Here is a 24,178-nt window from a genome sequence, read left to right as displayed (position 1 = left end):
AGATGGAGTACTGCGTCCAGTTTTGGGCTCCACAATTCAAAAAGGATGTGGAGAAGCTTGAGAGAGTCCAGAGAAGAGCCACGTGCATAATGAGAGGTCAGGAAAACAGACCTTATGACGACAGGCTGAGATCTTTGAGGCTCTTTAGCCTGGAAAAGTGCAGGCTCAGGGGTGATCTGATGGCCACCTATAAGTTTATCGGGAGTGACCATCAGTATCTGGGGGAACGTTTGCTCACCAGAGTGCCCCATGGGATGTTGAGGTTGAACGGTTATAAACTACTGCAAGACCATTTGAGGCTGGACATAAGGAAGAATTTCTTTACTGTCTGAGCTCTCAAGGTCTGGAATAGCCTGCCATCAGAGGTATTTTAAGCACCTATTTTGAACACCTTCAAGATTAAATTGGATGCTTATCTTGCTGGGATCCTATGACCCCAGCTGACTTCCTGCCCTTTTGGGTGGGGTGCTCAACTTGATGATCTTCCAAGGTCCAGCCCTAATGTCTATGAAATCTATAATAGCAGAAGCATTCAACTGACCCATTAAGTTGAATCTTGAGGGGCATCTTACCGCATACCATGAAATCTGGTCTCGTAGGGTGAGACAGGAGTTATGTCTGTACAGCCTGCTTCCCAACCCAGGAGCTGGTGAACAGGTAAACTTTGCCCCCTCACTCACTTACACATGCACACCAGAAACTAGTGTTTAGGTACAGCAGACAGCTGAGGATTGGTGCTGGAAATAGTGCTTTTGTCTGCTTGGGAATACTCCCAAGCCATCTCCCCTACCTACTTGCTAGTTTCTGTTGCTCCTTAGTGCAAGTGAGTGCAACTGAAGCACATTGAGAGAGGTCTGAGGGATGCAGATTCCAAACAATTTACTGTGGAATAGTAAGAAAAGATGTGTTGCAAAAGAAATAGATTGGGAATTGTGGGGGCAAGGGGATCAATTCCTGTCCAGTAGATTTCCTGTCTGACCTTGGACATCTGATAGATCTTGATCTTGCTCTACATTTATTTCCCAGTTGTAAAATAGAGGCAGTGACACTCCGTTTCTCCTACCCTTGGTCTGTTTACACTGTCAGAACCTTGGTACAGGATTCTCTCTTACAGCGTGTTTGTATATGTAGCAGGGCACTAAGGTGCCTGCTACTCTTGGGAGCAATGAGGAAGGAGCCCAGGTGCTGGTTGCTAGGGCAACTAGAGAGAGCCAGTGACTCATACCTGTCAGCGGGCAGCTGACCGGAAGGGGCAGGGCCTGGCTACCATTTAAACCCCAGGGCTGAGGCCAGGGGAGAGTTCCCCGCCAGCAGCCATAGAGGTAGGAAATCTGCCTGAGTGAGGAAAAGGACAGGGCCAGAATGACTGAACAAGGCGATACTGGCGAGAGGGAGAAACCCTGGAGTGGCGAATGTTGTTAGAACCAGACAGCTTGAATTTGTTACAGCCTAGGGGCTTGAGCTTTTTGTTTACTGTTTACAACCAGAGGTTTGGGTAAGGCTATTAGGGGATGGAGGAAGCCTAATTTTTGGGGGCACAGACCTTGGCACCAGTGAGGGTGCAGCCTTTTGAGGGCGCAGGCCCTGGTGCCAGTGAGAGCGCAGCCTATTGGGATGAGACTAACCCCGGCACTGGAAGGACGAGCTTAAAAAGGCCAGGGACGCCTGGGGCGGGAGTGTGCAAGGATATATATAAAGGGCCCCTTTCCCTCTTTTCCCCCGCATCAGGATCTTCTTCCTCTGTGCCCGAAGGATCGTTTCCCTAAGGCACAGCCACCCTTCTTGAGCTCCCACCTTGCCAAATCTCTTACTCTGCAGTCATTGACTAAACGCCTGAGCTCGCCGAAGTCAGCCTTCCTAAAGTCTAGCACCTCCACCCTACTAGTTACTTACCCACTCTATACCTTATGATGAATTCTATTATTTGGTGGTCACTGTCCTCCAGGTGATCACTGACCTGTAGGTCCCCTCCCATGTCATCCACTGTTGCCAATACCAGGTCCAGTAAGGCATTCCCTCTGGTGGGACCATGTACCTCCTGCTTCAGGTGGAGGTCCTGTACACAGGATAGGAACCTCTGTGAATGGTGGGAATTTGCTGTTTGCATCTCCCAGGAGATGTCAGGGTAGTTTAGGTCCCCCATGACTACTGCCTCCCTAGTCTTCATGGTTTCTGAGAGCTACCTCAGGAGTTCCAAATCTAGTTCTTCCCCTTAATGTGGGGGGTCTGTAGCAGCCCCTTACCACCAAATCGCTTAGTGCTGCTAAGCATGTTCATTAGTTCAGTTGATGATCAATTTAAACATTTATCACATGTTGCACAATACTAGTAAAACATCATTTTAGCCTAAGGGGCACAAACAGGTCACTTTCCACGGACAGCAGCACTATTTTCTTTTTCCTATATCTGCAGTGCACTGGGAGGATATTATGCCTACAAATTTGCCTCCAGGTCTGAAGGTGGTTGATGAGCTCATTTCTCCTGAGGAAGAAAGAACGATGTTGGAGAGTATCGATTGGACAGGAGATGAAGTCATTCAAAATGGTGAGTAAAACAAAGGAAAGCTAGAATTATCTGCAAGCTGTTATTTTATATCACTTCATTTCTGTAAGATACCATCTTCAGTATAGCACTTGTAAAATTGAGTCATATATAATAAAGTTACAAATATCGAGAAATGTGTGGTTTAAAGTGATGCCTTTGGAAGGATTTATTTCCCCAGGCAGCTAGCTAGAACAGTGGTTCTCAATCTTTTCAGACATGAGGCACCCCTCAGAAAATGCCAGTTCTTAATTTTTTCTTTTTTTTGACTAGAGAAAAATAATACAGCAACTCTTTGCAACAGAAGAACTTAAATCACAACAGGTCAGAATGTTTTTTAGCTATGTATTCCTATTTGAAATCTCTGGGTTGATCTTGTGAATTATGCTTGCACATCTAATAGTGCTAACATTTGAATGGCATCCTACAGCACCCTTGAAAGGATGTCAGTGCACCCCAGGGTGTCATAGCACCCTGGTTGAAAATCAGAGCTAGAGTCATTTCCTAACAGCAGGCTCAACTGATAAGTGTTTTGAGAAATGTCATGCCAATACTTTGGTATCCTATCTGAAAGCTGATTTTTTTTGTCACCAAAGAAGCTCCCACTCTAGCTGCTCATGTAGTTTCAGTTGTACTCTGTAGAATTAAATATCTTAAAGCCAGTTATTTAGGAATTGAGAAGCTAATTAGGAAAATAACTTTGACTCCTCATCATGGTATAGAGCATTATGTTGACCTTAGTAAGAATATGGTATCGTGATGCAAACAAAGTAGGAGCCTGTTGCATACTTGGAAGCCCATGTTATGTGCTTATCCAGGTATAAGGACAGGAAAAAAAAAAGCATTAAACCATGGATTGGGGGAAACTGGTATACTTCTAGGGATAGATGAATGCAGTATGCACAACTGCAGTCCTGAATTCCATGCAGCATGCAGTCCCTTCAGATCAGTGGCAACAACAAAACGTAATGTTAAGTAATGCTACTGCATTGTGGCAAATGTTTATTTGCTCTGTGGCACCTCGGAAATTCCCCTGCAGGATCAGGTCCCTTAAACCTCAGGAGCACCTGCCTACAGAGATCTGTCCCAGTGAATCTTGGGGTACCTCTCTGTATGCACAGAAATTCAGGGTACCCTGCTTATAGAGACCTGCCCCATGATATGCAAAGGCACAACTCCGTAAGTGGGGGAAAGCCCACTTGGGTCCTGATATGGGGGTGCAGGACTCAGGTAATTGCTGGCAATCTATGCCTCCATGCAGGGACTCATGACCTTGTTCCTCCACGTGGGGATCTACACTGGGTCCTGCATTGACTCATGCTTCATGCAGAGGCATTGATCAGCATGGGCCAGGATGTGTATGTTGGTGTGGAACATGGGGAATTCCTGCTGTCCCATGTCTCTATGCTGCGACCTGCACTTCTCCATGCCTCCCTGTGAAGCACAGGTTAGTATGGGATGTGGTGCATGTCCCGGCTTGGAGGCATGGGGCACTGGGAATTCTTGGTGTCCCACACTGTTCAACACCTCTGCTCTGCTCTATGCTGGGATTTGTGCTGATCCAGGCTTCTGCGTGACCCGTTGGTCCCAGCAAGGAGACGAAGGGGAGCAAGGGACTTGAGGAATTCTTGAACAGTGGATGACATGAGTTTTGCTTCAGCTGAACCACTTCCTTTGGCAGTGTCTGTTTTATAACCTTGTTTTATAGAAGTGTTGAATTGTAGTATCTTGAGGGCCACCATAGTTCTTACCAACTTGTGAAAAAAAATTTTGGTCTGAACAGAGGTTATATGGAATAGGCCTAGTAGGAAGTCTGAAATATCAAATCTGTTCTAATATTTTTATATTCATTTGTTTTACTTTGCAGCACAAAAGTCTTTAAAACACAGAAGAGTAAAGCATTTTGGCTATGAGTTTCGATATGATCACAACAATGTGGATAAAGATAAACCACTGCCTGCAGGTAAGAGTTTTTTGTTTTTAGGGGACACCTTAAAAGACATTGGTTTTAAATCTGTTCAGCTAGATCTAGTAATATAGCTAGAATCTAGCATCAACATCAGTGAAGTACCCTATCAAGTCATGTAACTAAGGGCATGAGTGTGTGACAAGACTACTTTGTTCTGTGACAAGCTACACACATCAGTTCTTTTGCCCATGCCCTCAGGAAGGCACTTAAATATGTACTTAAGATCTAGTTAACTTGTGTGGGCAAAATATGGCTCATGGGTTGGATCCAGCCTGCGGCAGTCTGTCCACCCGCTCAGCTCAGGTGCAGGGGGAGCCCAGGCCATGGTGTATGCAGCTGGTTCCACTATCCCTGGGTGTGGAGGTGCCGTGTGGTGCAGAGTGCAGCCCATCCTATCCCTGTGTGTGCCTCTTGGGCATTCTGAGTGGTGCAGCAGCGGGGCGGGGATGGCGCAGCAACCAGATTTGGCTTCTTGGCAACCCCTGTGGTGGCAGCTCCTTCCAGCTGCCACTGCCAGTTTCTCTGCTGCTAGATCCAGCCCCACTGCCTGAGCACCCCAGCCTGTCCACCCTGCACCCACCACCAGGGGTGCTGGATGGAGTGGGTGGGCAGTGTCTCCATGAAAACTGGCCTGGGACCCCTGTGGGCAGGGTGCACTTCTACTGGATGGGATGGGATGGGGCTGCAGGTGGGCAGGCAGTGGGGTTCAGCAGTGGGACAGTTGGGCTGGGATGGGGCCAGGAGCATGGGGCACTGACAGTGCAGGGCTGAGGCCTGGGGCAGAGCTGCAATCCACTCCCTACACACCCCTGCAATGGGCGCTGGTTCTGCGGGCAGGGGCTGGCTGCTGCCTGCGGAACCAGTGGCCGTCACAGGGATGTGCAGGGAGTGGATTGCGGCTCTGCCTCAGGCCCTGGCCCTGCACTGTCACTGTCCTGCAATCCTGATCCCTGTTTGCCTTCTCCATCTGGTATCCCTGGTGGTGGATGTAGGGCAGATGTGCTTGGGGCCATATATAATCAATTGGCATCCCCCAGCCCTCCCCACCCTCTCCGCTGGGTGGTGTAAACAGCTGTGACGGGGCTGAGGCCAGGGGTTGGGACAGCACCTCCCACGATCCCTCAGCCCTCAATAGCTCACCAAAATTCCTTAAGTGCCCCCACAGTCCAAATAACTGCGCACCCCTGAGTTAACTTCACTGGAACTTAAACATACGCTTGAGCAACCTTCTTCAATAGTGATGGTTTTCTGAATCAGTGCCTTAGCTGTCAGCTTTTGTGGTGTAGGCATGAAGCCATATTAACCATGTCTAATTGTATTTTTAAAACCCACATGCCTGTTGACTTTCATTGGTTACTAGTCAAATGTGCATTTTGAACTTCAGCAGTTCAGCATTTTTGAATTAATATTACATCAAAAAGGATTACATTTATTTTTATGCTAGAAAATGTATGTGTATGTAATATATTTGTTACCTTTTTAAATAACCTGGAAATGGCTGAGTACATGTTCCCCAGAGTCTACTTTCAATACAAAAGCGAGTCATTTTACAGTGATAGAAAGTTTCTGAAAAATGTTCCATTTGGGCCTGAGAGTTTTGAGTCAGAGAAGTAAAGTAAGATGCTTTGTAACTTTATCTAGAAAAATAATAAAATATGGAATAAAATCACAATGAAAGAGAAACACAGGTGCATAGTTTCCATTGCATTGGTTCTAGTTAAATTGCACTTCTGCAGCTGAAATTGTATTTAATCATAAAAGCACTCATTTATATTTGCTGTTTTCTGGCCGCTTTTTCACATTCTGGTTGAAATGCAAAAAGAACACAGGTGAAGGGACCAATGTAGGGGGTCAAAAAAGAAATAACAATATTAAATATTAATAGATTGCTGTAAAAAGTATTTCCTAATATTTTTATCACAGTGGTTTTGAACATTGCATAGCTGAATATCACAAGTTATCTAATAACTACAGGTAAACATCTAATAACTACAGAGCAAACTACAGGCTCACTAAAGAACTGTGATGTTTTATTCTTGCATGTTACTGATGAAAATACTCAATACTAATAAAAATAGTTTTATTAGAAACCCTATTTTAATTTGTTGTATAAATCATTAACACACTTTTTATGGGTCTTAACTTGGTTTCTGATTCTGTATACCTAAGAATTATATACCTTTGTGCAGCCCACATTATGTGATCAGTGGAGATTTGCCATTGTTTTCAGTAACAACAGGGTCTGGTGCACACTTATTAAGGGTACTACAATTTACAGATACAAACACTATTTTTATGACTATAACAAGAACTTTCCGTGTGTGCCATAACAAATTCAGAATTACCTGCATAAAAGACAATGTACATTGGCCTACAAGGCTATTTTTACTAAAGATATTTGATCAGAATTCTATGGGTTTTGTCCAAGATTTTGATTTCTCATCTGTCATGAACAGAAAAAAAAAGAAAACGTTTTGTTTAGACTTTTGTATGTCAAAATAGGTATTCCTGAAATTTGCAATATGCTCCTGGAGAAGTGCTTGAGAAAAGGATATATCAAACATAAACCTGATCAATTGACAGTAAACCAGTATGAACCTGGACAAGGTAAGTATATTTGTTTTTTTTTTTAAAATCAAACCTATTTTTTAGGATTGTTAACCAAAAACTGTCTCTGGTAGCCCTGAGTCAGGGGGAGAAATTACCTATCCACTTGCAGTTCACACTCCTGAACAGAGTTTTTTTTTTAATAAGGGCCAATGTCAGGATTCAGTTTTCCTAACTTGGAAACTTGCAATTAGAGGTACAGTTTTGGTGCTAATATAAATGAAAATGGAATCTGGCTCTTGGCTCTTAAGATGAGTGTAGCATGGAAGAGTTGGTGATCTGAAGAGGTAAACAGTCCATGAAAAAGAGATGGAAGCAGGTTCTGATTAATATTTCTCTGTTATAGGGCTGTATCTGTATTATGGATGTGGCCCTAATTCTGAATTAATGGAAAATCCTTAGTGCGGTTGTTTGCATGTAGGTAGACTAAAACAGCTAACTGTGATATGCAGAATGTTTTTCCTGTTTATAGTTACTCCTGATCAAGGAACAGATTGAAAGGGAGGTGCATGCTTTTTTACTGTGTTGCAGGCAGCTCTTTTCTACTTAGTTCCAAAGTCTGTGAATCAAAAATATGTCTTAAATATGTACAGATAAATAGCCGTGGAAATGGGACTTGCCAACTGTGATACTTAGCATTATTGTTTTGACAACCCTTTGTGATTTTTGTTATGCAGGAATTCCTCCTCATATTGACACGCATTCTGCTTTTGAGGATGAAATTCTCTCTCTCAGTTTAGGTGCTGAGGTAAATTTATTATTTTTTTTTATATATATTGGATATTTTAACAATACAAAAGCAAAGTTCTTAGCATTTAATAAAAGGTTGTATCTTTTGCACGGTATTTTTTCACTCTACTCATGGATGCTAGCATGTTAAAGTAACCATGTGACACTGGGCCTAAAATCCTGGCTTTGTTAGAGTTGCAGGGAGCTTTATTGTTGATTTCATTGGTACTAGGATTTCACCATACAGGTAACTCTTGGCTGTTTTAAGGTCCCAGGACCCAGTTCTTTGTTGTCCTTCCTCAGGTTTGTATGCATACTTTACAATACTGCTCTTGTATTAAGCCTCTCACCTCACTTCTTCCTACATCCTCCTCTGCTCCTGCTGGCCTGCCCAAAATATCACTGCTCTTTCATTTGTGTTACAGTAGCACCTAAACTTTTCAGCTGGGATCTGAGCTCCGCTTGGGCTATGCTCTGTACAACCACACAATTGTTGTCCCTACTCTAATGACCTTACAACAGAAACAGAAAATCCAGACAAAAAGTGAGAAGGGGCAAAGGCAGTGAGAGGGGAAGTGGCTGATGAAGGTCCTGGAGCAGGTCACTGGCAGCGCTGGGAAAATAATCCAGAACTTGCAGCTTCTCTACAAGTTCTCCTTCAAGGTTTTACTGCACCTGTCCCCAAGGGATGAGAGCACCTTGGCATGCACTCTCTTGTTTGTATTTCTTATACTTCCCCTTGGACTTCGAATAGCCTCACCCCAAACCTTTGCTGAATGCCCTCCTCCATCACCCTTCAAATCATTTTTAAAAGCCTTTTTCTATTCTGCCATATTTTATATGTGCTATCTTCCACAACTCTTCACAGTTTCCATAGGTCTCTGAGACAGGGAAATAGATATATAACTCTGTTACTTGCCACAAATGTCTTGGTGCTGTATAGATAGCATCATCAAGTGCAAGCAGGGTCCAGTAATGGTCTTATTTCAGTGGGGCCTCATGAACTAATGGCTGCACACATGAGTGACACATTCTACCATTTGCTTCTTCAGGCATTAGAGCACAAAGAGTGTGAGCATGCGGCTGTGCAGAGCTGTATCTGCGGAGTGAGATTAAGTGCCAATCAGCAGTCCAGCAGGCCTTGTTTTTGAGGCTCCTCATCTAGTCCGCTGTGTTGGTGCTTTTAACAACGTGGGACACCTGTCCACTCGAGCAGGACTTTTAGTCACTGTGGGCCCCTGGTTATGACCCACCACCTGCTATGGTTATGACCCACCACCTGCATCCCTTGGTGATCAGCAGGTGCTGCAAGGGGAGCTGATGTCTAAAGACAGATGCTAGGACCAACCCTAGATATGCTGCATCTGCTGTAGCAAAGAGAATAAATTGGATGTGGCAGGCACTACCACCCTGGGGACACTTCCTCTGCTGCTGTGGCTGGAATGTGCTGCTGATTCCCTGAGCTACCTTGAGCTGGATCCAGTCTCTTGGCTGGCTTGATCGTGCCAGTTTTGAACTCCTCCACTAGGGAATAGGCTGAGAGCCCATTTCAGTTCTCTAAAATGGTTGCTTAGAGGTAGGAGGCTCTTTGTCCCCTAATCCGTCCCCTCAAGTGATCGACTCCTTCCCAGTTTAATTTTTCATGCATGCTGAGTATTTTCGAGGTCGAGTAGAAGATGAACACTACCAAAACTACAGCTAACTTTGCTTTGTAGATCTAAAAAAAAAAAGTTCAGTTGTTTTTCTTTTTACAAAGCGTACCAGTGCTGATATAATTTTTTATCCTGTTTCAGCTGGGCCTGGGGCCCTGGGCTGCTGGCACCTTCTTTTTCAATTAAAAACTGACTTTGGTTCATAGCCTATATTACTTCAGTGATGAGACACCATAGGCAGTGCAGTTCTGGGTGATTATATTACAGCACACCTTGGTGATATTCTTAAACCAGTGGCTGAGGGCAGAGTGATTTTAATCACCTGAGAAATACAAGCATTTTCTGGAAGTGGACTGCCTGGAGTGTTGTGCCATTGTTGAAAATTGGAATTCATATGTTTTAATCGGGGAAACAGGCAGACCTAAGTCTTTGGTACATATCTTGGACATGGGCATGAAATAGTCTGTTGAATAGGTCTCCAAGTTGTAATGTATTTTCCTAATGGGCTATTAACATAGTGTTCTGATGAAGGCAGCCAAAGAGAGCATTTAAGGGCTAGTAAACCAGCCAGTGCCCCATAAAATTCTGCACTATTTGATAGTCTCTCCTTCTGGTAATTTTCTAACTTTCTGAATTTCTGTAATATCTTTTTCTTGCCCATGTAGATCTTCATCTGCATTTAAAACATGAATCTCACCTGTAGCAATATGAAATTGGCTATTGCAGCATTTCTTCTGTGCATCCAACTTTATTCTTGCTGTAGTTTTCCATATATAAAAATTATACACTTCACTAATGACATATTGCAGTACTTTTACATCAGGACAGTTCTGTATTCATCTTTTGTCCCCTCCTCTCACTTTTAACTAGCACATTTCTTGGGATGCCCATTTGCATCTCTTAGTACATTTGCTCTTTCTGACTAAGACATGATAGACCTAGCTTTTTTAGTTCTATTTTCAGTCTGCATGTTGTATCCTTTTCTGGTTTGTCACATCTTATTCCAGCTGGCTGTATCCATGATGAGAAAAAAAACCATAATCATAGTTATACAGCTAACCTTTTTCTAATTCTTGTCCAAAGAATAAGAACTTCCCTAAAGAAACAGACTGGAGTCTGTCTGATTCAGTGTCCTATTTTCAAGTCTGGCCAATACTAGATGCATCAGAGGAAGAAAAACCATAATGAATGTATATACTTCATGATTATACTAAGCCCTGGAAAAATATTTCTTTCTCACCTTTACCCGTTGACCACCTTATCATGTGGTTTTATAACATTGTGCCCAGCAAGTACACTGGCAGAATACTGTTCCTTTAATGCAAATAGCTAATTTTTTTTAAAATCTTTCTATAATAGGTGCTTTTATAACCCCTGTAGTATCTTAATGTCTCCCATTACTTAAAACAGGGGTAGGCAACCCCTGGCATGGGTATCAACGCATGGCGCATAGAACCATTTTGCTTGGCACACATGCCTTGGTGGTTGGGCTCTTGGGCCTCAACCTTGGGGTTGGGGCTGTTGCTGCCACAACAAGGATTGGGCCCCTCACAGCTCCCCTGGCATCTTCTACCTTTGGCACGCCAATATTTTACAAGGCAAGGTTGCGGGTGTTTTGGGCACTTCCCAAAAACGTTGCCAACCCATGACTTAAAATATTTATCTTTGCAACACACTTGTGAGGTATAATGTTATTGCCATTGTACATGTGGGCACCTGATGCCAAATGACTTGGCCAAATTTGCACAGGAAGTCCATGGCAGAGAAGGGACTTGAACCCAAGTATCTAGTGTCCTAATCTAGGATCATAACCCCTCGACTGGAATTCCTTTTGAAACCTTTGAGCTATTTGCTTCAAAATGTCATGTAGCAAATGTCATAAGACATACTTTTCACCATCATCCCTTTCCTCACTGAGCAGTTATCCTTTTGCTGTTCAAACTCACATCTGTATTATGAAGTAAGGAGCAGTACAGAAAATAAAACCTTTATTCAGGACAGCACATGTCCCCATAATGAGGTGCCAACAGACCAAACTTGTCTTTGAAGGTCAGGGAGAAAAGCTTAAGGAAATGGGGAGGGAGGCTTAAAAGCAGTTGAGGAAAATGGAGAGATTTAAAGAGGGAAAGAAAATGCAGAGAGAATTACATAGCACTGAGATGCAGTGTCTCATCTCAGCATGCATCAGTAGAGTTGAGGCTTTCTGGAAGTGCCCAGTACCTATCAGATCCAATAGGAGTTACCTAAAACATTTCCCTAATCTTTGTCATACCTCAGATCACTACAAAGGAGAATAGCAGTACTATACTATCTTATTGGGCTCCATAAGGTCATAATAAATCAGCATGTTTACTTTTGCCTTTAGAAGTTACTGCAGATAAATGATGAGTATAATAACCATGCAAACTTTGCAGTGCTGCATTCAGTTTTATTCAGAAAGCAGCACAATAGAGAAAAGAGAAGCCTGGGGTGATGCCTATCATAGGGGCTTAGAAGGCTTGATAGCAAGTCGTCTGTCTCCCACTTCCCCCCATTAGCATCATTTAATAGGATGCTGTAAAATGGGGAACAGATGCCTTCTTTAAAGTAGCTTCCACCTTGTTTTGTAGTAGCTGTTATTTTCATTGCCTCCATTGGGTGTCTCTAGAGATGCATAAGTTACAGTCTTTTATTCAAAGAGCATGGATTCAGCATGAGGCCAGCTTGGCAATCTTGAGAGAAGTTATGGTTTAAGCCTGTGAAAGATGTCAGGATTTCCTTTTGCAGATCTGCAGTGGTTGCAAGAAGGAGCTCAACACTTTTCATTTTCTATTCCTGAAATTGATTTAATTTGACATGTCATGAATAAACCCAAGTTAGCTTTGGTACATTATTTAAAAAGCAGAAACAGAGGAATTGCAACACCAGTTGCAAATCAGTGGCCCCTCTCAGTTCGTGTCTTGTTTTGACACTGTTATATTATGGTTGCTTCAGAAGAAGGCGTAGAAATATCCTGGTGTATAACTTAATTCTATCTTGTGGGGATGAGATTCCCCCTTCCCTCCCCCCCTTCCCCCGATTTCAGATCTTCTAACTATAAACCCTAATAGTGGTACAGTGTAGTCACTTCCCTGCTGCCTAGAACACAGCTGCAGCCTAGAAAAGAGTTGTATGAGGCAGACTGGGGAAGCAGGGATTCCAAGGTAGTCTTGACAGTCTCAAGCATCTCAGGATGCCCAAAATAGCAGCTGGGAGCAGGGAATTTTTAAGTTTCTCCCAAACATTTAATATTGGAATTTTATATAATTGATCTGAAAGAATGAACTAAATTGGTGCAGCCTTCCACCTTTGTGGATACACACTGCAAACTGCAGGAATTCTTGCATTTACTACTAGAGGCCTAAATTGAGAGAGCATTTGAGGGAAACTTGGCTTCCATCTCTCCAGTCTGCATTTGGTAGCCAGCATATCACATACCATCTTCCCTATAGCTTCACAAAGGAAGAAAAACTCCCATTTCTCTTGACTTCCCCTAAAACTCTCATCAGCAAGCAATGGATTTCCTGGTTGGTATTAAGGAAAAGGATTTCCTGGTCTTATCCATTTATTGGGTTGTAATGTTATGTCTGTCATAAGGGTGGGATAGCACACAGTTTCACTGCTCTAGGAACAGGCTAAAGAATTAACTGTGATTTGGTGAGTTGCAGTCTACCTTCTACTGCCTGCACGCTCAAGGAGAGGAGTAAGTTAATGCACCCTTTCTCTGTGGAGCAGCTTGTTCTCTGTCTCTGTAAGTATGTGCAGGCCTGCTGAGTACTGAGTGGAGAAATCAGAGCCAGGTCCCCTCCCATTTTCTTCCTTCTCTCCATGTTCTTTCCAGCTTCTTGCTTGCTGACAAGAAGCTACCCTGTGGTCTCCACCCTGTGGCCAGATTAGAGTAAGAGGTGAAAGGGGAGCCTTATTGCTGTTGACCACAGTTCTGTAGATCCTCTGTATTAGCCCACACCTGATAAGACTTTGGAAATTAGACAAGTAACTTGATAATGGGGAAGATATTGGGCTCAGTACAACTTTCTCCTGATAATGAGTGCAGTTAACTATTGGTTTTTCAAAAACTGTTGTATAGTCCAGATGTAATTGGCCAGCAATTGCACCTGAAGCCTACCTGCATATGAGAGAGCAGAATGTATCTTGAAGTCCTGGAAATCTCCCTGGATTTTCTGGCATTCTGAGAACAGTCCCAGCTGCTGAACAATTAAGAAAAAATTAAGAAAATTGCTTTATGAAGTTGATCTGATGTTAACCAGAGCGCTGTCGTTTCTTGTCCATAGCTACAAACTCTGTGTTTCTTCAGTTCGTACTAAACTGTCCTGTTTTGCATGCTGAGACAGCATGTTTTTGTTTCTAATTTTTCACACGTCTGGCTCTTAAAAGTTTTAGTTTGAAATTTAAATGCTTGGATTGAATTTTGTAGTGGACTCTGAAGTGCTTTTTTAAAAGTGGCTTGTTATCCCATTGTGTTTTTTGTAGAGAATTTTTACTGGCTTCCATGTAATGGGGAGTATAAATATGGAAAACTGTCCTAAAAACAATCCTACCGCAGTCCCTATGCCACTGACTTCAGTAGGAGATAGATTGGGGCCTGTATGTGTCTTGTTTCAAACGCGATAGTGCACCTGTATATTTACAAAATACACACAAAACCAGTGTGTCCTCCTGGGTTCATCAGAGTGGTGTGTCTTTTTGGGGACGGGGGGAGGGGCGTGATGGGTGGGTATAAGTTGTCAGCTATTTAAGGTTTAAAACAATCTTTTTGTGATCTTATGAAAGCTCCAATAATGAAAGGAACAAACTCAGACAGTTTGCAGTTTAAACTACAGTAGCCATTATACAATTGTATTTAGAATTGCCTTTCCCTCTCTCCTCCCACGGAATCCAAAACCTTTCTTGGGTAAGCAGTGCTGTATCCAAGCTTAGAAATCTGTTTTGTTATCTGTTGATGAAGTGCTGGGGTTTTTCTGTTTTATTTTGGTTTTATTTTTAATAGATTGTAATTTTAGGAAGAGAGATATCAGTAGTATTTATTTTATTCTCCTTTCTTTATTTGGAAGATCAGTACATAGTACATTAAATAAAACCTCTGCTGCCTACTGCAAATTAACAGTGAACAAGCTGAACTCTAGGGCATTAGAAAGTCGTTACCTTTAGCTGTTGCATTTCAGTAATACTTCAGTTCCGGAATTCAATAAAGAAAGTTAATTTCATCTAGTCAGTGACGTTGTTTTCCATTGTTATAGGGGTCTATTTTAAGACCATGGCAAATTTCATTTAAAAATTCAGGCCTATACACAATTAGTCTTTAAGCAGTGAAACAAGCTTAACTTGTTAAGCCCATAGCGTGATGCATTGTTTCTCCTGGATTTAAATTGGGTTTTGATAATACTGAAGCACAAGAAAGCAACAGAGTTCAAAAGATTGGGTAAAGACAGACAGACTTTGAAGCTGAGTGCTTTGCATGGTACAGCGTTGTGTCAGGTTGTATAACTGGGGACCTGCCCAGCAGTGTTTAGAATTGAGGGGGTATGTTGGGGGATATATCTGCAGGTGCTGCAAATTGTCAGTGCTCCATGGAACTCTGATGGTTTGTACCCACTGGGGCTGTACCCCCTAATCCCTGTTATGAGCAGCAACAAACCTGTGTGTGCATACTTTTTTAAATACTAGTTAATTTTTGAAGGATCTTCCAAACAGAGCTATTGAGTCTTCAGGATGGGAAGGAATTTTGACCTCAGGGACTGGGAGGAAAGGGGAAGTGCTGGATTCCAGGTGGGCTTTTAAATAAGGAGAAAAGCTGATGGTTCTAAGGGAGACAATTGAACCAGCATGTGAAGTATATGAAATGAATCCTTGGTCCATCTGTTGTTGGGGAAGGAGCTGTAGGAAGGAAGTGATGGTTGATTATGGGTCTGAGAGAGAAGACGGTTAGGGAGGGAAGAAGGGAGACTGTTACCATCCCAGGTGCATTTCAGTTTTTCCCTAGTTCCTTTCCCCAGTTCCTCCCAGCATCCTGTCCTCATCTTCACCTTGGTGTTCCAGATTTTACTTTGAAAGTCTAAGTGGCTTAGACAGAATCTCACTTTAGCTTTTTGGACACTGGCTACCACTGCTGCATTGAACATAGTTTGTTTGTTTTAACAGAGTGATCATTCTACTCCCAAGGGAAGTCCCCTTTGGTTTGGTCCCCTTAAAGGCTAAGGACAGACATTCAAAAAGTCAGAGCCTATATTGATTCGATCTTTGCAGGTTAGTTTAACCTGCCTAGATTGAACCAATTTGCAAGTGAACAGACATTCAGGAAATGCAGGCACATGCCTGCAGTGGCTAAAGTCAGGCTCTGGGGGGCACTAGAGCAGCCCTCAGCCACACGGAAGCTGTGCTGGGGGGGCGTGGCCAGCCCTGGCAGCAGCCTCAAGTGAACTGGCCAGGGAGGGCTTTAATTCCCCCTCCCTATCCCACTGGCATGGACCCAAGCCAGGGTCCTCCTGGTGCTTCTCCCTTGCTGCTGCAGGGGCGTGGGCATGGCCAGAGGCTGGCCAGCATGGCTTCCTGAAGTAGAGGGGGCAGGGAGGGGGGTTATTCCCTCCTCCACCCCCTCTGCCCCAGGGGGGCCGCAGCTGGGGCCTGCTCACCCCGACCATCACTGCCACTGATCGTTCCCTGCATGGGGTGAGCAGCAGAATATGCTCCTTCCCTGCCCCTCCACCAGATGCTGGAGGGAGGGGAGAAATAACCCCTCCCTACCCCCTTACCTAAGGGGGCCATGCCAGCTAGCCTCTGGCCATGTCCCCACCCCTGCCACTGGAGTGGCGAGGGGGGAGGGACCGTGATGGGGCTGCAGGCCCTGTCAAGTTTTTCCAGGAGTGCAAGCATAGCCCACCTCTGAAAAGAGGTTTGTGCTCCTGGGACACCATGAGAGGGGCTGCTGCCCCTGTCACGGTCCCTGCCCCCTTGCCACTCCAGTGGTAGCAGTGGGGATGTGGCCAGAGGCCAGCTGGTATGGCCCTGTTGGCCAAGGGGGTGGGAGAGGAGTTATTTTCTCCCCTTTCTCTGGCATCAATGGAGGGCAGGAAAGGAACTTATTTAATTGCTCCCTTTACAGGGAGCGATTAGTGGTAGTGGCGACGGTCAGGGCTGGCAGATCCCGGCTGCCATCTCCGGGGGACAGAAGGGATGGAGGGAGGAATAAACCCCTTTCCTGTCCCCTCTGCCTCAGGGGCCATGCCAGCTGGCCTCTGGCCATGCCCCCACCACTGCAGCAGTGAGGGGGGAGCACCAGGTGAACCCCAGCTTGGGTCTGTGCTGGTGGGACAGGTCAGTTCACTTGAGGCTACTGCCAGGGCTGACCATGCCCTGGCTGCTGGAGCAGCGAGCGGAGAAAAGCCTGACAGGTCCATGCTGGTGGGACAGGGGAGGGAAGGGGGGAATAAAACTTTTCTCTGTGCCCTTTGCCTTAGGAGGCCTGGCATCTGGCCACGCTCCTGCTCCTGCCTGCCCTCCAGCTAGGAAGCAGAGGGGCAGGGCTAGCTTTGCTCTCCTGGAGCAGAGAGCACAACCCTGCCCAGGGCTGCAGAGCATGTTGGGATGCTGGGGGACTCTGGGTTAACTTGAACCAGGAAGGGGTCTGGGAAGTTCCATAAACTGGTTTGAGCTCAGTCAGTTAAGTCTGATACTACATTCAATCAGGTTTATTTCAAACAAATTTTGGCCATTTTGAACCTGGTTTATGTGCACTGAACTTACTCTGTTACAGGTTTGAACCAGTTTCTGATCACTTAAAGTGGTTTATGTGTAATTTCTGTCTCTAGTGGCAAGTGCTCCCCAGTGCCCTGCTACAGGATGCCTGACATCAAAGCCCTATTGTGGTAGGCACTGTCCAAACTTATAACAACGTCCCTGAGCTCCTCACTTGAAATGGAAGAGAATTGAAAATGGCTGGGCAAAGCAAACAAGAAGGGAAGCCTAAGGGAACAAGGAGATGATCCTAGTTAGCATGAAAAGCAGTGGTTTTAGTACACCAGCTGCCTAACTGTTATTATTACGTTTGGGGTTTTTTGAAAAGTTTTTTTTTTTTAATTGGTGTACAAAAGCAGTATTTTAAAAGTTTTAAGCACCCTTGGTATTTTTTGAATGTTGGAGAGAAATGTAGAAATAACATGAGTGGAGAAAGCAATTTCCCCAAATGTGTTTAAAGAAATCTGTTTGGTTTCATGCCGTGTTTGAATTGTGCTTCATTCATTGCCCTAGAGAGACAATGTTGACCAAGAAGATGATTTTCATTATTTTTATAGCCTGTTTGAGGAGTATGATTTGGGTTGCAAAGGAATGGCTTTCCCTTTAGTTTAGTCACTTCTGTATATCTAAGGTCAGACTCTGGGTCCTTGACATGTCCCTTTTGCCCAGCAGTGCAAAGAAGATGTATTGGGGATTTCAGAAACAAGATGACAAAGGGCAGGTGAGGTGTGGTGTAAGCAGATGAGTGTGCATGCTGCATTGCAGCCTAGCCTTGCTCCCCTTAGGAGCTTTTCAGCCAGTCCTTTTAAATACAAACACAGTTTTTGCATCAGCCAAACAAATGAACCAGCTAACAAAGCTTGTAGCCCTTCTCTGGGCAGTAGGAAGGGCCCTTTAGCTCTAGCCTAGTACCGTTGTGTGGTTCTTCCTAGTAGTGAGTGTATGGGTTCCAGTTTGCCTCCTGTCCACAAACTGCTCTTTCACCCAGCTGACTGTCCTGTGTTCTGTCCTCTAGGCTTTTAACTGGTAGTTAAATACTCCTTCATTAGCCAACTGCCTGCAGCTGGCTTTACAACACGGCTGTCTGCTCTCTCTCAAAGGGCCAAACCATTCAGCTACAGATGGGAGGGAAAGTGACCATAATGTCTGTGATTTAGGAATCCTTAGGTGTTGTAGCAGTCATTACAACCTCCTGTTCAAGCCTAGAAAAGATCAGTTCAGCCTTTCATCTTGCTGAGATAGCTATTCGGTACCATGTAGTTTACATATGAAGAATACAGACAGTATGCCAAGGATCTTCTAGAGGTAGCGCAATGATGGTGTTCCAGGCTTTTCAGGTGGTCCTTGTAGGTCTCCCAGGCTTCACAGCCATAGCAAAGACTCAGGATTGCCACAGCCTTATGTAGTAGGAGCATGGTTTAAGTCCTGATGTTGTAATAGTTGAACACACAATGAGTCAGTTGTCCAAAAGCAGAGCTGGCACATCGAATCCTATACTAAATGTCCTCATAAATGTTGGCCTTCTTTGAGAGGTGGCTGCCAAAGTATGTAAAGTGTTGACCATTCTCCAGCTCCTGTCCATCAATGAGGATTTTTGCCAGGGGAGTTGATTGGCTCAGAGCAAGATGGTGAAACCTTTGTTTTTCTGATGTTAAGGGTCAGTCCCAGGTATTGGTATTCTTGAGAAGCACTTAAGGACTGTTTGTAGGTCCTCCTCCATATGTGCAATGATAACACAGTCATTGACATACTGAAGTTCCACAGTCAAGGCCTAAGTAACTTTGGTTTTGGCATGGAAGTGGCAGAGATTGAAAAGGTTCCTGTCCATCCTGTAGTCAGTGCTGATGTCATATGACAGATGGTCACAGATGAAGATCCTGATGACAAAATTGGTGTGATCACGCAGCCGTGCTTGACGCCAGTTCGAATGGCAAAGGGCTTCATAGCGGAGCCACTGCATAGGATGGAGACAGTCATGTGGTCATGAAGGAGTCTTAGGATGGTGATAAATTTCCCTGGGCAGCCAAACTTCGATAAGATCTTCCATAGAGCCTCAAAGTTAACAGAGTAAAAGGCTTTGGTCAAGTTGATAAAGGCCACATACAGTTCCTGGTATTGTTCTCAGCATTTTTTTCTGCAACTGCCAGGTTGTAAAAATTGTGTCAGTGGTGTCTCTCAATGGTCTGAATGCACATTTAGACTGGGGAAGGATTTCTTTGGCATGAGGAAATCTTCAATTCAGCAGAATTTGAGCGAGGATCTTCCCAGCGATGGAGAGGAGAGTGATACCTTGATAGTTTCCACAGGCAGACTTATCTCCCTTTTTAAAAACAGTGACAATGTTTCTGTAGGTCAGTGGGAATTTCCTCAGTGTTCCAGATTTGAGAAATTGCGTGGTGCTTGTTGGTCATAGTTTCCCCACCAACATTTGAAGACCTTAGCTAGTATACCTTCAGGGCCAGATGCTTTGTTGTTCTTCATCTGTCTTATTGCCTGGTGGACTTCTTCAGAGGTTGGTGGACTGGCAAGTGCTTCCCTTTCTGGGTGCTGTGGGTTTGATTTGATGGTTTCATCAATCACAGTTGATTCTCAGTTCAGGAGCCTTTCCAGCTCCTTTCAGCAGTTTTTGATGGACTCGTCTTTAAGGAGTGTACTGCCATCTTCAGATGTAAGCGGGGTGAGTCTGCAGACCTTGGTCCATAAAGTGGGAGGACCGTTGCGCGAATGCCAGCATCCACTTTGCTCTTTGTCCTGTAGTATTATACATTTAATCATTATTCTTCATATTACCCAGGGGCCCCACTAGAATTCAAGTTCTCTGTGCTAGTACTTGGCAGATGTATGAAGCAAAGACCACTCCTGTTCTGGAAAAATTATAGTTTAGAGACATAACAAGGGTCAGCAGATGGATAAATGGTGAAGTGGATGAGGTAGGAGCATGGTTATAGCAAGAAGGAACATCTAAACATACATTTGCCATCTGTAATCTCTGGTCTTAGACAAGTTGACATTTAGTGCAATCCACATTTATACCAGTGTTAGGACCAGACAAGTAATGTAAAGCATATTGCCGTACAGGGTAGCTTAACCTGATTAATTTGTAGAATTGCATCCACCTGCAAATGCAGATATCAAACTTAAGTGCGATTGGTTAAAGTACATTAATGCACGTGTAGATGTGACCCTGCACTAACTTGAGTGCGGGGTCTGTCAAGCCACTAGGGGCACATGACAGGGCTTCAGGATCTTGGCGCTAACTTTATGCCAAGTCCTTGCACAAGTAGGCACCTGCCAAAAATTGCTTAATGTGCATTAGTTTAATGCGTATTGCATTTAGTCGTGCTTAAATGCAGGTGTAGACACGCCCAAAGAGTATAAAAGATGTTGTGAAGGGAAACTAAGTCAATAGAAGAAATAAGGTGCAGACTAAACAGTATTAAACTTTTAGTAAATAGAAAGCAAGTAGCTGAGCCAGGAGTTAGTAGGGTCATTTATTAAAGGATGAAAATTGGGAGTTAGCAAAATTTAGTAAAGTAGATACTGCTGCAAACCTGACTGAGTCTTTGTCTCAGCAATCACGGAAGCAGCTTAAGGTCATATTCTGGGGCTGGATCACATTTTCCAGAGGGAATAAGTTATAACTATGCCAGATGAGAGAGCAAAGCAATGAAAATCCAATTAACCTCTTTGCTACAGGAACAGGAGTTACCTTCTGCAGAATTCTAATATTAAATGTGTTAAGGCTTAACGTGGGAAAGAGGCTGGGATGTGACACAGGCCTGATGAATTACATCCCAGCATGCCAGGAAAAGAAGACTGCAAAATAGTGAGTTCTTTAGCCTTTTCTTTTGTATATTTTTTCATTGGTGTAATGTACCAAAGGAAAGAGGAAAGAAAAGTAGGGGGAAAATAAATGCTGACTGAATGCTGAGGCAAACGTATTAAAAATTACTGACAAAATGAGGATTGTTGCAGTGGGAGGTCATTGGGTGGAATTGTGACATTAGAGATACAGAATCCTAATACGCCAAACTTCTACAGAGCCTTCAAAACCATTTTCATAATGTCTGATAAACATCAGTGACTTTCTGCCAGCTCTCTTCCATGAGGTAGGAAAGGGAAATCATCCTTTTGCTGTTGATGAGAAAATGAAGCAGTAGAAGGAAGTGACTTGCTCAAGAGCAGCTAGGAAACTGCATCTAGGAGTCCTGATCTGGTTTTATCCTTCATTCATTAAAAGCACTCCATTATGACTATGAAAAAGCCCACTAGGTCTGTAAAATCCAAGTGTGCTGCGATAGCCAATAAAAGATATAACACACAAGAATTCTTCCCCCTTGCAATGTCATGGCTGACAGTTAAAAGGAAGAGTTAACATAAGCACATCAGGTAGTATAATCAAACAGGGTGAATGCCACATAACTTGAAGGACCAGAAATGTGGTAGTGCAGAATTTTGATGGAAAAGGGAATGCTTTTGTTGAAGAAGAGTCTGTTCACTGAAGAGTACACGGGTCAGTGATTCTCAACTAGGGTGGTTTGGCACACTAGGATGCCTTGAGATCCTTTCAGGGGTGATGCAGGGTGCCATGTAATATTAGCACTGTTTGTTGTGCAAACATGATTCACAAGATAAACCCAGAGACTTCAAATAGGAATTCATAGTGTTAAGAACATTCTGACCTGTTGTAATCTGAGTTCTTTGCAACTGAAGAATTGTTGTATTATTTTTCTGTAGTCAAAAAGCAACTGAAAACTAAGAGCTGGTGTTTTCTAAGAGGTGTCTTGAGTCTAAAAAAGTTGAGAACCACCAATGTAAGTACACAGTAGGTACAGTCACTGGGCATCATTTTGGTGTAAATGTTATAAAGGGATTAGTTCACTGTTTGCGTTCTGTGGCTTGAGGACAAGAAGCACGTGAAGATTTCAGTTTTATCATAGTTCCAGCTGCTGAAACATGTTCATATACCATGTGTGCAATGTAAATACCTGGATGGATTTGATAAAGCACTTTGCCAAGGTCCTTTTTTTGTGAAATAATCTCGTATCGTATAATCTAGTGCCACTCAGAATTCTGGGACTGAAAACTTGGAAGTAATGAAGTTTAAGGGCATCTTTCTATTTAATCACAGGGCACTGTGCACATATATTTGCCTCAATCCTGCAGATGAGTCTTTGTAGACCCACACAGAACCCACTGTTACTGGGGCTCTGTGTGGATGCATATCTGTTCTTGTAGGATTGGAGCCTGAAGTGTCACAACAGCCTTGTGAAGTGAGCATCATCATCTTTGTGTGTCCCATGTTTGGGGAAGCTGAGGTGCAGAGTGGCTGTATGGCTTGCTCAGTAGTCACTCAGCAACTCGGGTTTTTTCTATACATGCAGTTAATGTAGTTGGTATGACCTCCAGGCTATGCTTTCTCCAGTTTTAAATTAACGTAATTAATGTAAATTATGCCAGAGTTAGACCTTGGAAGAATGGAGTATTATCCCCATCATGGAGATCCTGTTTGACGTTACATACATCCAATTGTATTGTTCCTTTCCTGCCAAAAGCAATTAAACAATTGCTTTTTTCTTTTTTTATAAACTCTTGAAAAGATATTCACCTGTCAGCTCAGAAACAGGGAGAACACAGAATTCTCATACCCTGAAGATTCAAGCAAAAGTGATTTCCCTACTTCCCTTTTTCTTTAATTTCGTTCCTTTCTTCTTTCATTGCATTTTGCTGTATTTTATATATTAGGAATAATGTGTCTAATTTGGGTGTCTGCTTTGCTTTGATGTTTAGCCAGCCTTGGAAGCTGTTCGCTGCTTTAGATACTCGATCATCCTGAATGGTATTCCTTAAACTAGCATGATGATAGATATTTACATCTACAGTGGACATTATTAGCTTGTTTATGTCTTATGCCTTTGTGTGTAGAGAATAGATGTGCATTTTTTTCCGTAGTTACAAAGAAAGGTGGTATACGTTGTATAAGATCAAAGCATCCTCTATTTTTATTATTGACTGCAGTCTGGAGTGATGCACCATGGACTAGCTGGAAATTTGATCTTTATTGACTCTGCCACCTCTGAGAATAAAGAAAATGGATAAAAACGAAAATAGTAATTGGAAATAGCTCCTGTGGAGCAAAGCTGTCATGAGACAGATTGATTCAGCAATGGCAGAGTTGCTTTATTGATTGTGAGTCCTTAGTGAATTAGAAAAAGGACCTAAAGCCTTAATCTTTCTTTTTGTGTGTGTATGACAGTGACAACTTAGAATGTTCTGCTAGGATAAAGACATATATGGATGTATGGGAATGTTATCTATTTCAGTCAGCAAAAGTCTTTTCAAGAGATAAGAATGGGACTCTTCTAAAACTCTGCAGGGTTAAATGTTCTTTACTATAGACAAAGAATAGCAGAAATGTCGGTGCTTAGGCTTTTAAGTCAGGTGCACTTCTTCTAGGGGAAAAGAAAGAAATGCACACATAGAAATTACCATAATTTCCTGCCAATGTTCATGCTATGCCCCTAAACTGTGGTTCCTCGTGTGGCAGGCTAGTAGGTGGCGCTCCTGCGTTGAGCCGCCCACCCCCCTGCGCCCGACCACCTTCCAGGCTCCGAATGCTTCCCTAGGGGTGCCTTACGTCCGGCCGACCCCCTTCCTGGAGCACACTCGCTAGCCAGGGGGTAACGTAGCCGCCACCACCCCGAGAAGAGACTCACTCTCGGCCCTGTGTCCTCGGGGAAACACAGGTCTAAAGTCCTTCGGGTACTCGACCCGGTACAGGCACTTGGGGCTCTTCCCCAAGTCGGGGGCAAAAAGGAAAGTCTCCCTTAGTTTGCAGACCTAAGGGGTCTCTTAGGCATAATTTAGACCCACCCCTCAATAAGTCTCCCACACCAGTCAAAAAGGAGAA

At 43.6% G+C, this 24,178-nt stretch overlaps 1 protein-coding gene across 1 annotated transcript in view; it reads left to right on the top strand.

Annotated features, from left to right (window-relative positions):
- The window catches only part of ALKBH8 (alkB homolog 8, tRNA methyltransferase), a 111,458-nt gene that overhangs the window by 20,476 nt on the left and 66,804 nt on the right, over positions 1 to 24,178 (top strand). Inside the window, exons 4-7 of the mRNA XM_019525351.1 lie at positions 2,413 to 2,544; positions 4,409 to 4,504; positions 7,013 to 7,117; positions 7,795 to 7,865. Of these exons, the coding sequence (XP_019380896.1) occupies positions 2,413 to 2,544; positions 4,409 to 4,504; positions 7,013 to 7,117; positions 7,795 to 7,865 (404 nt within the window). The remainder of the gene's footprint in view (positions 1 to 2,412; positions 2,545 to 4,408; positions 4,505 to 7,012; positions 7,118 to 7,794; positions 7,866 to 24,178) is intronic.

The sequence above is a fragment of the Gavialis gangeticus genome, unplaced genomic scaffold (genome assembly GCF_001723915.1).
Source record: "Gavialis gangeticus isolate Ggan-Ray unplaced genomic scaffold, GavGan_comp1, whole genome shotgun sequence".
Classification (NCBI taxonomy): Eukaryota; Metazoa; Chordata; order Crocodylia; family Gavialidae; genus Gavialis; species Gavialis gangeticus.
Note: the sequence above shows the minus strand (reverse complement) of the source record. Positions and strands in the feature narration are given on the sequence as shown.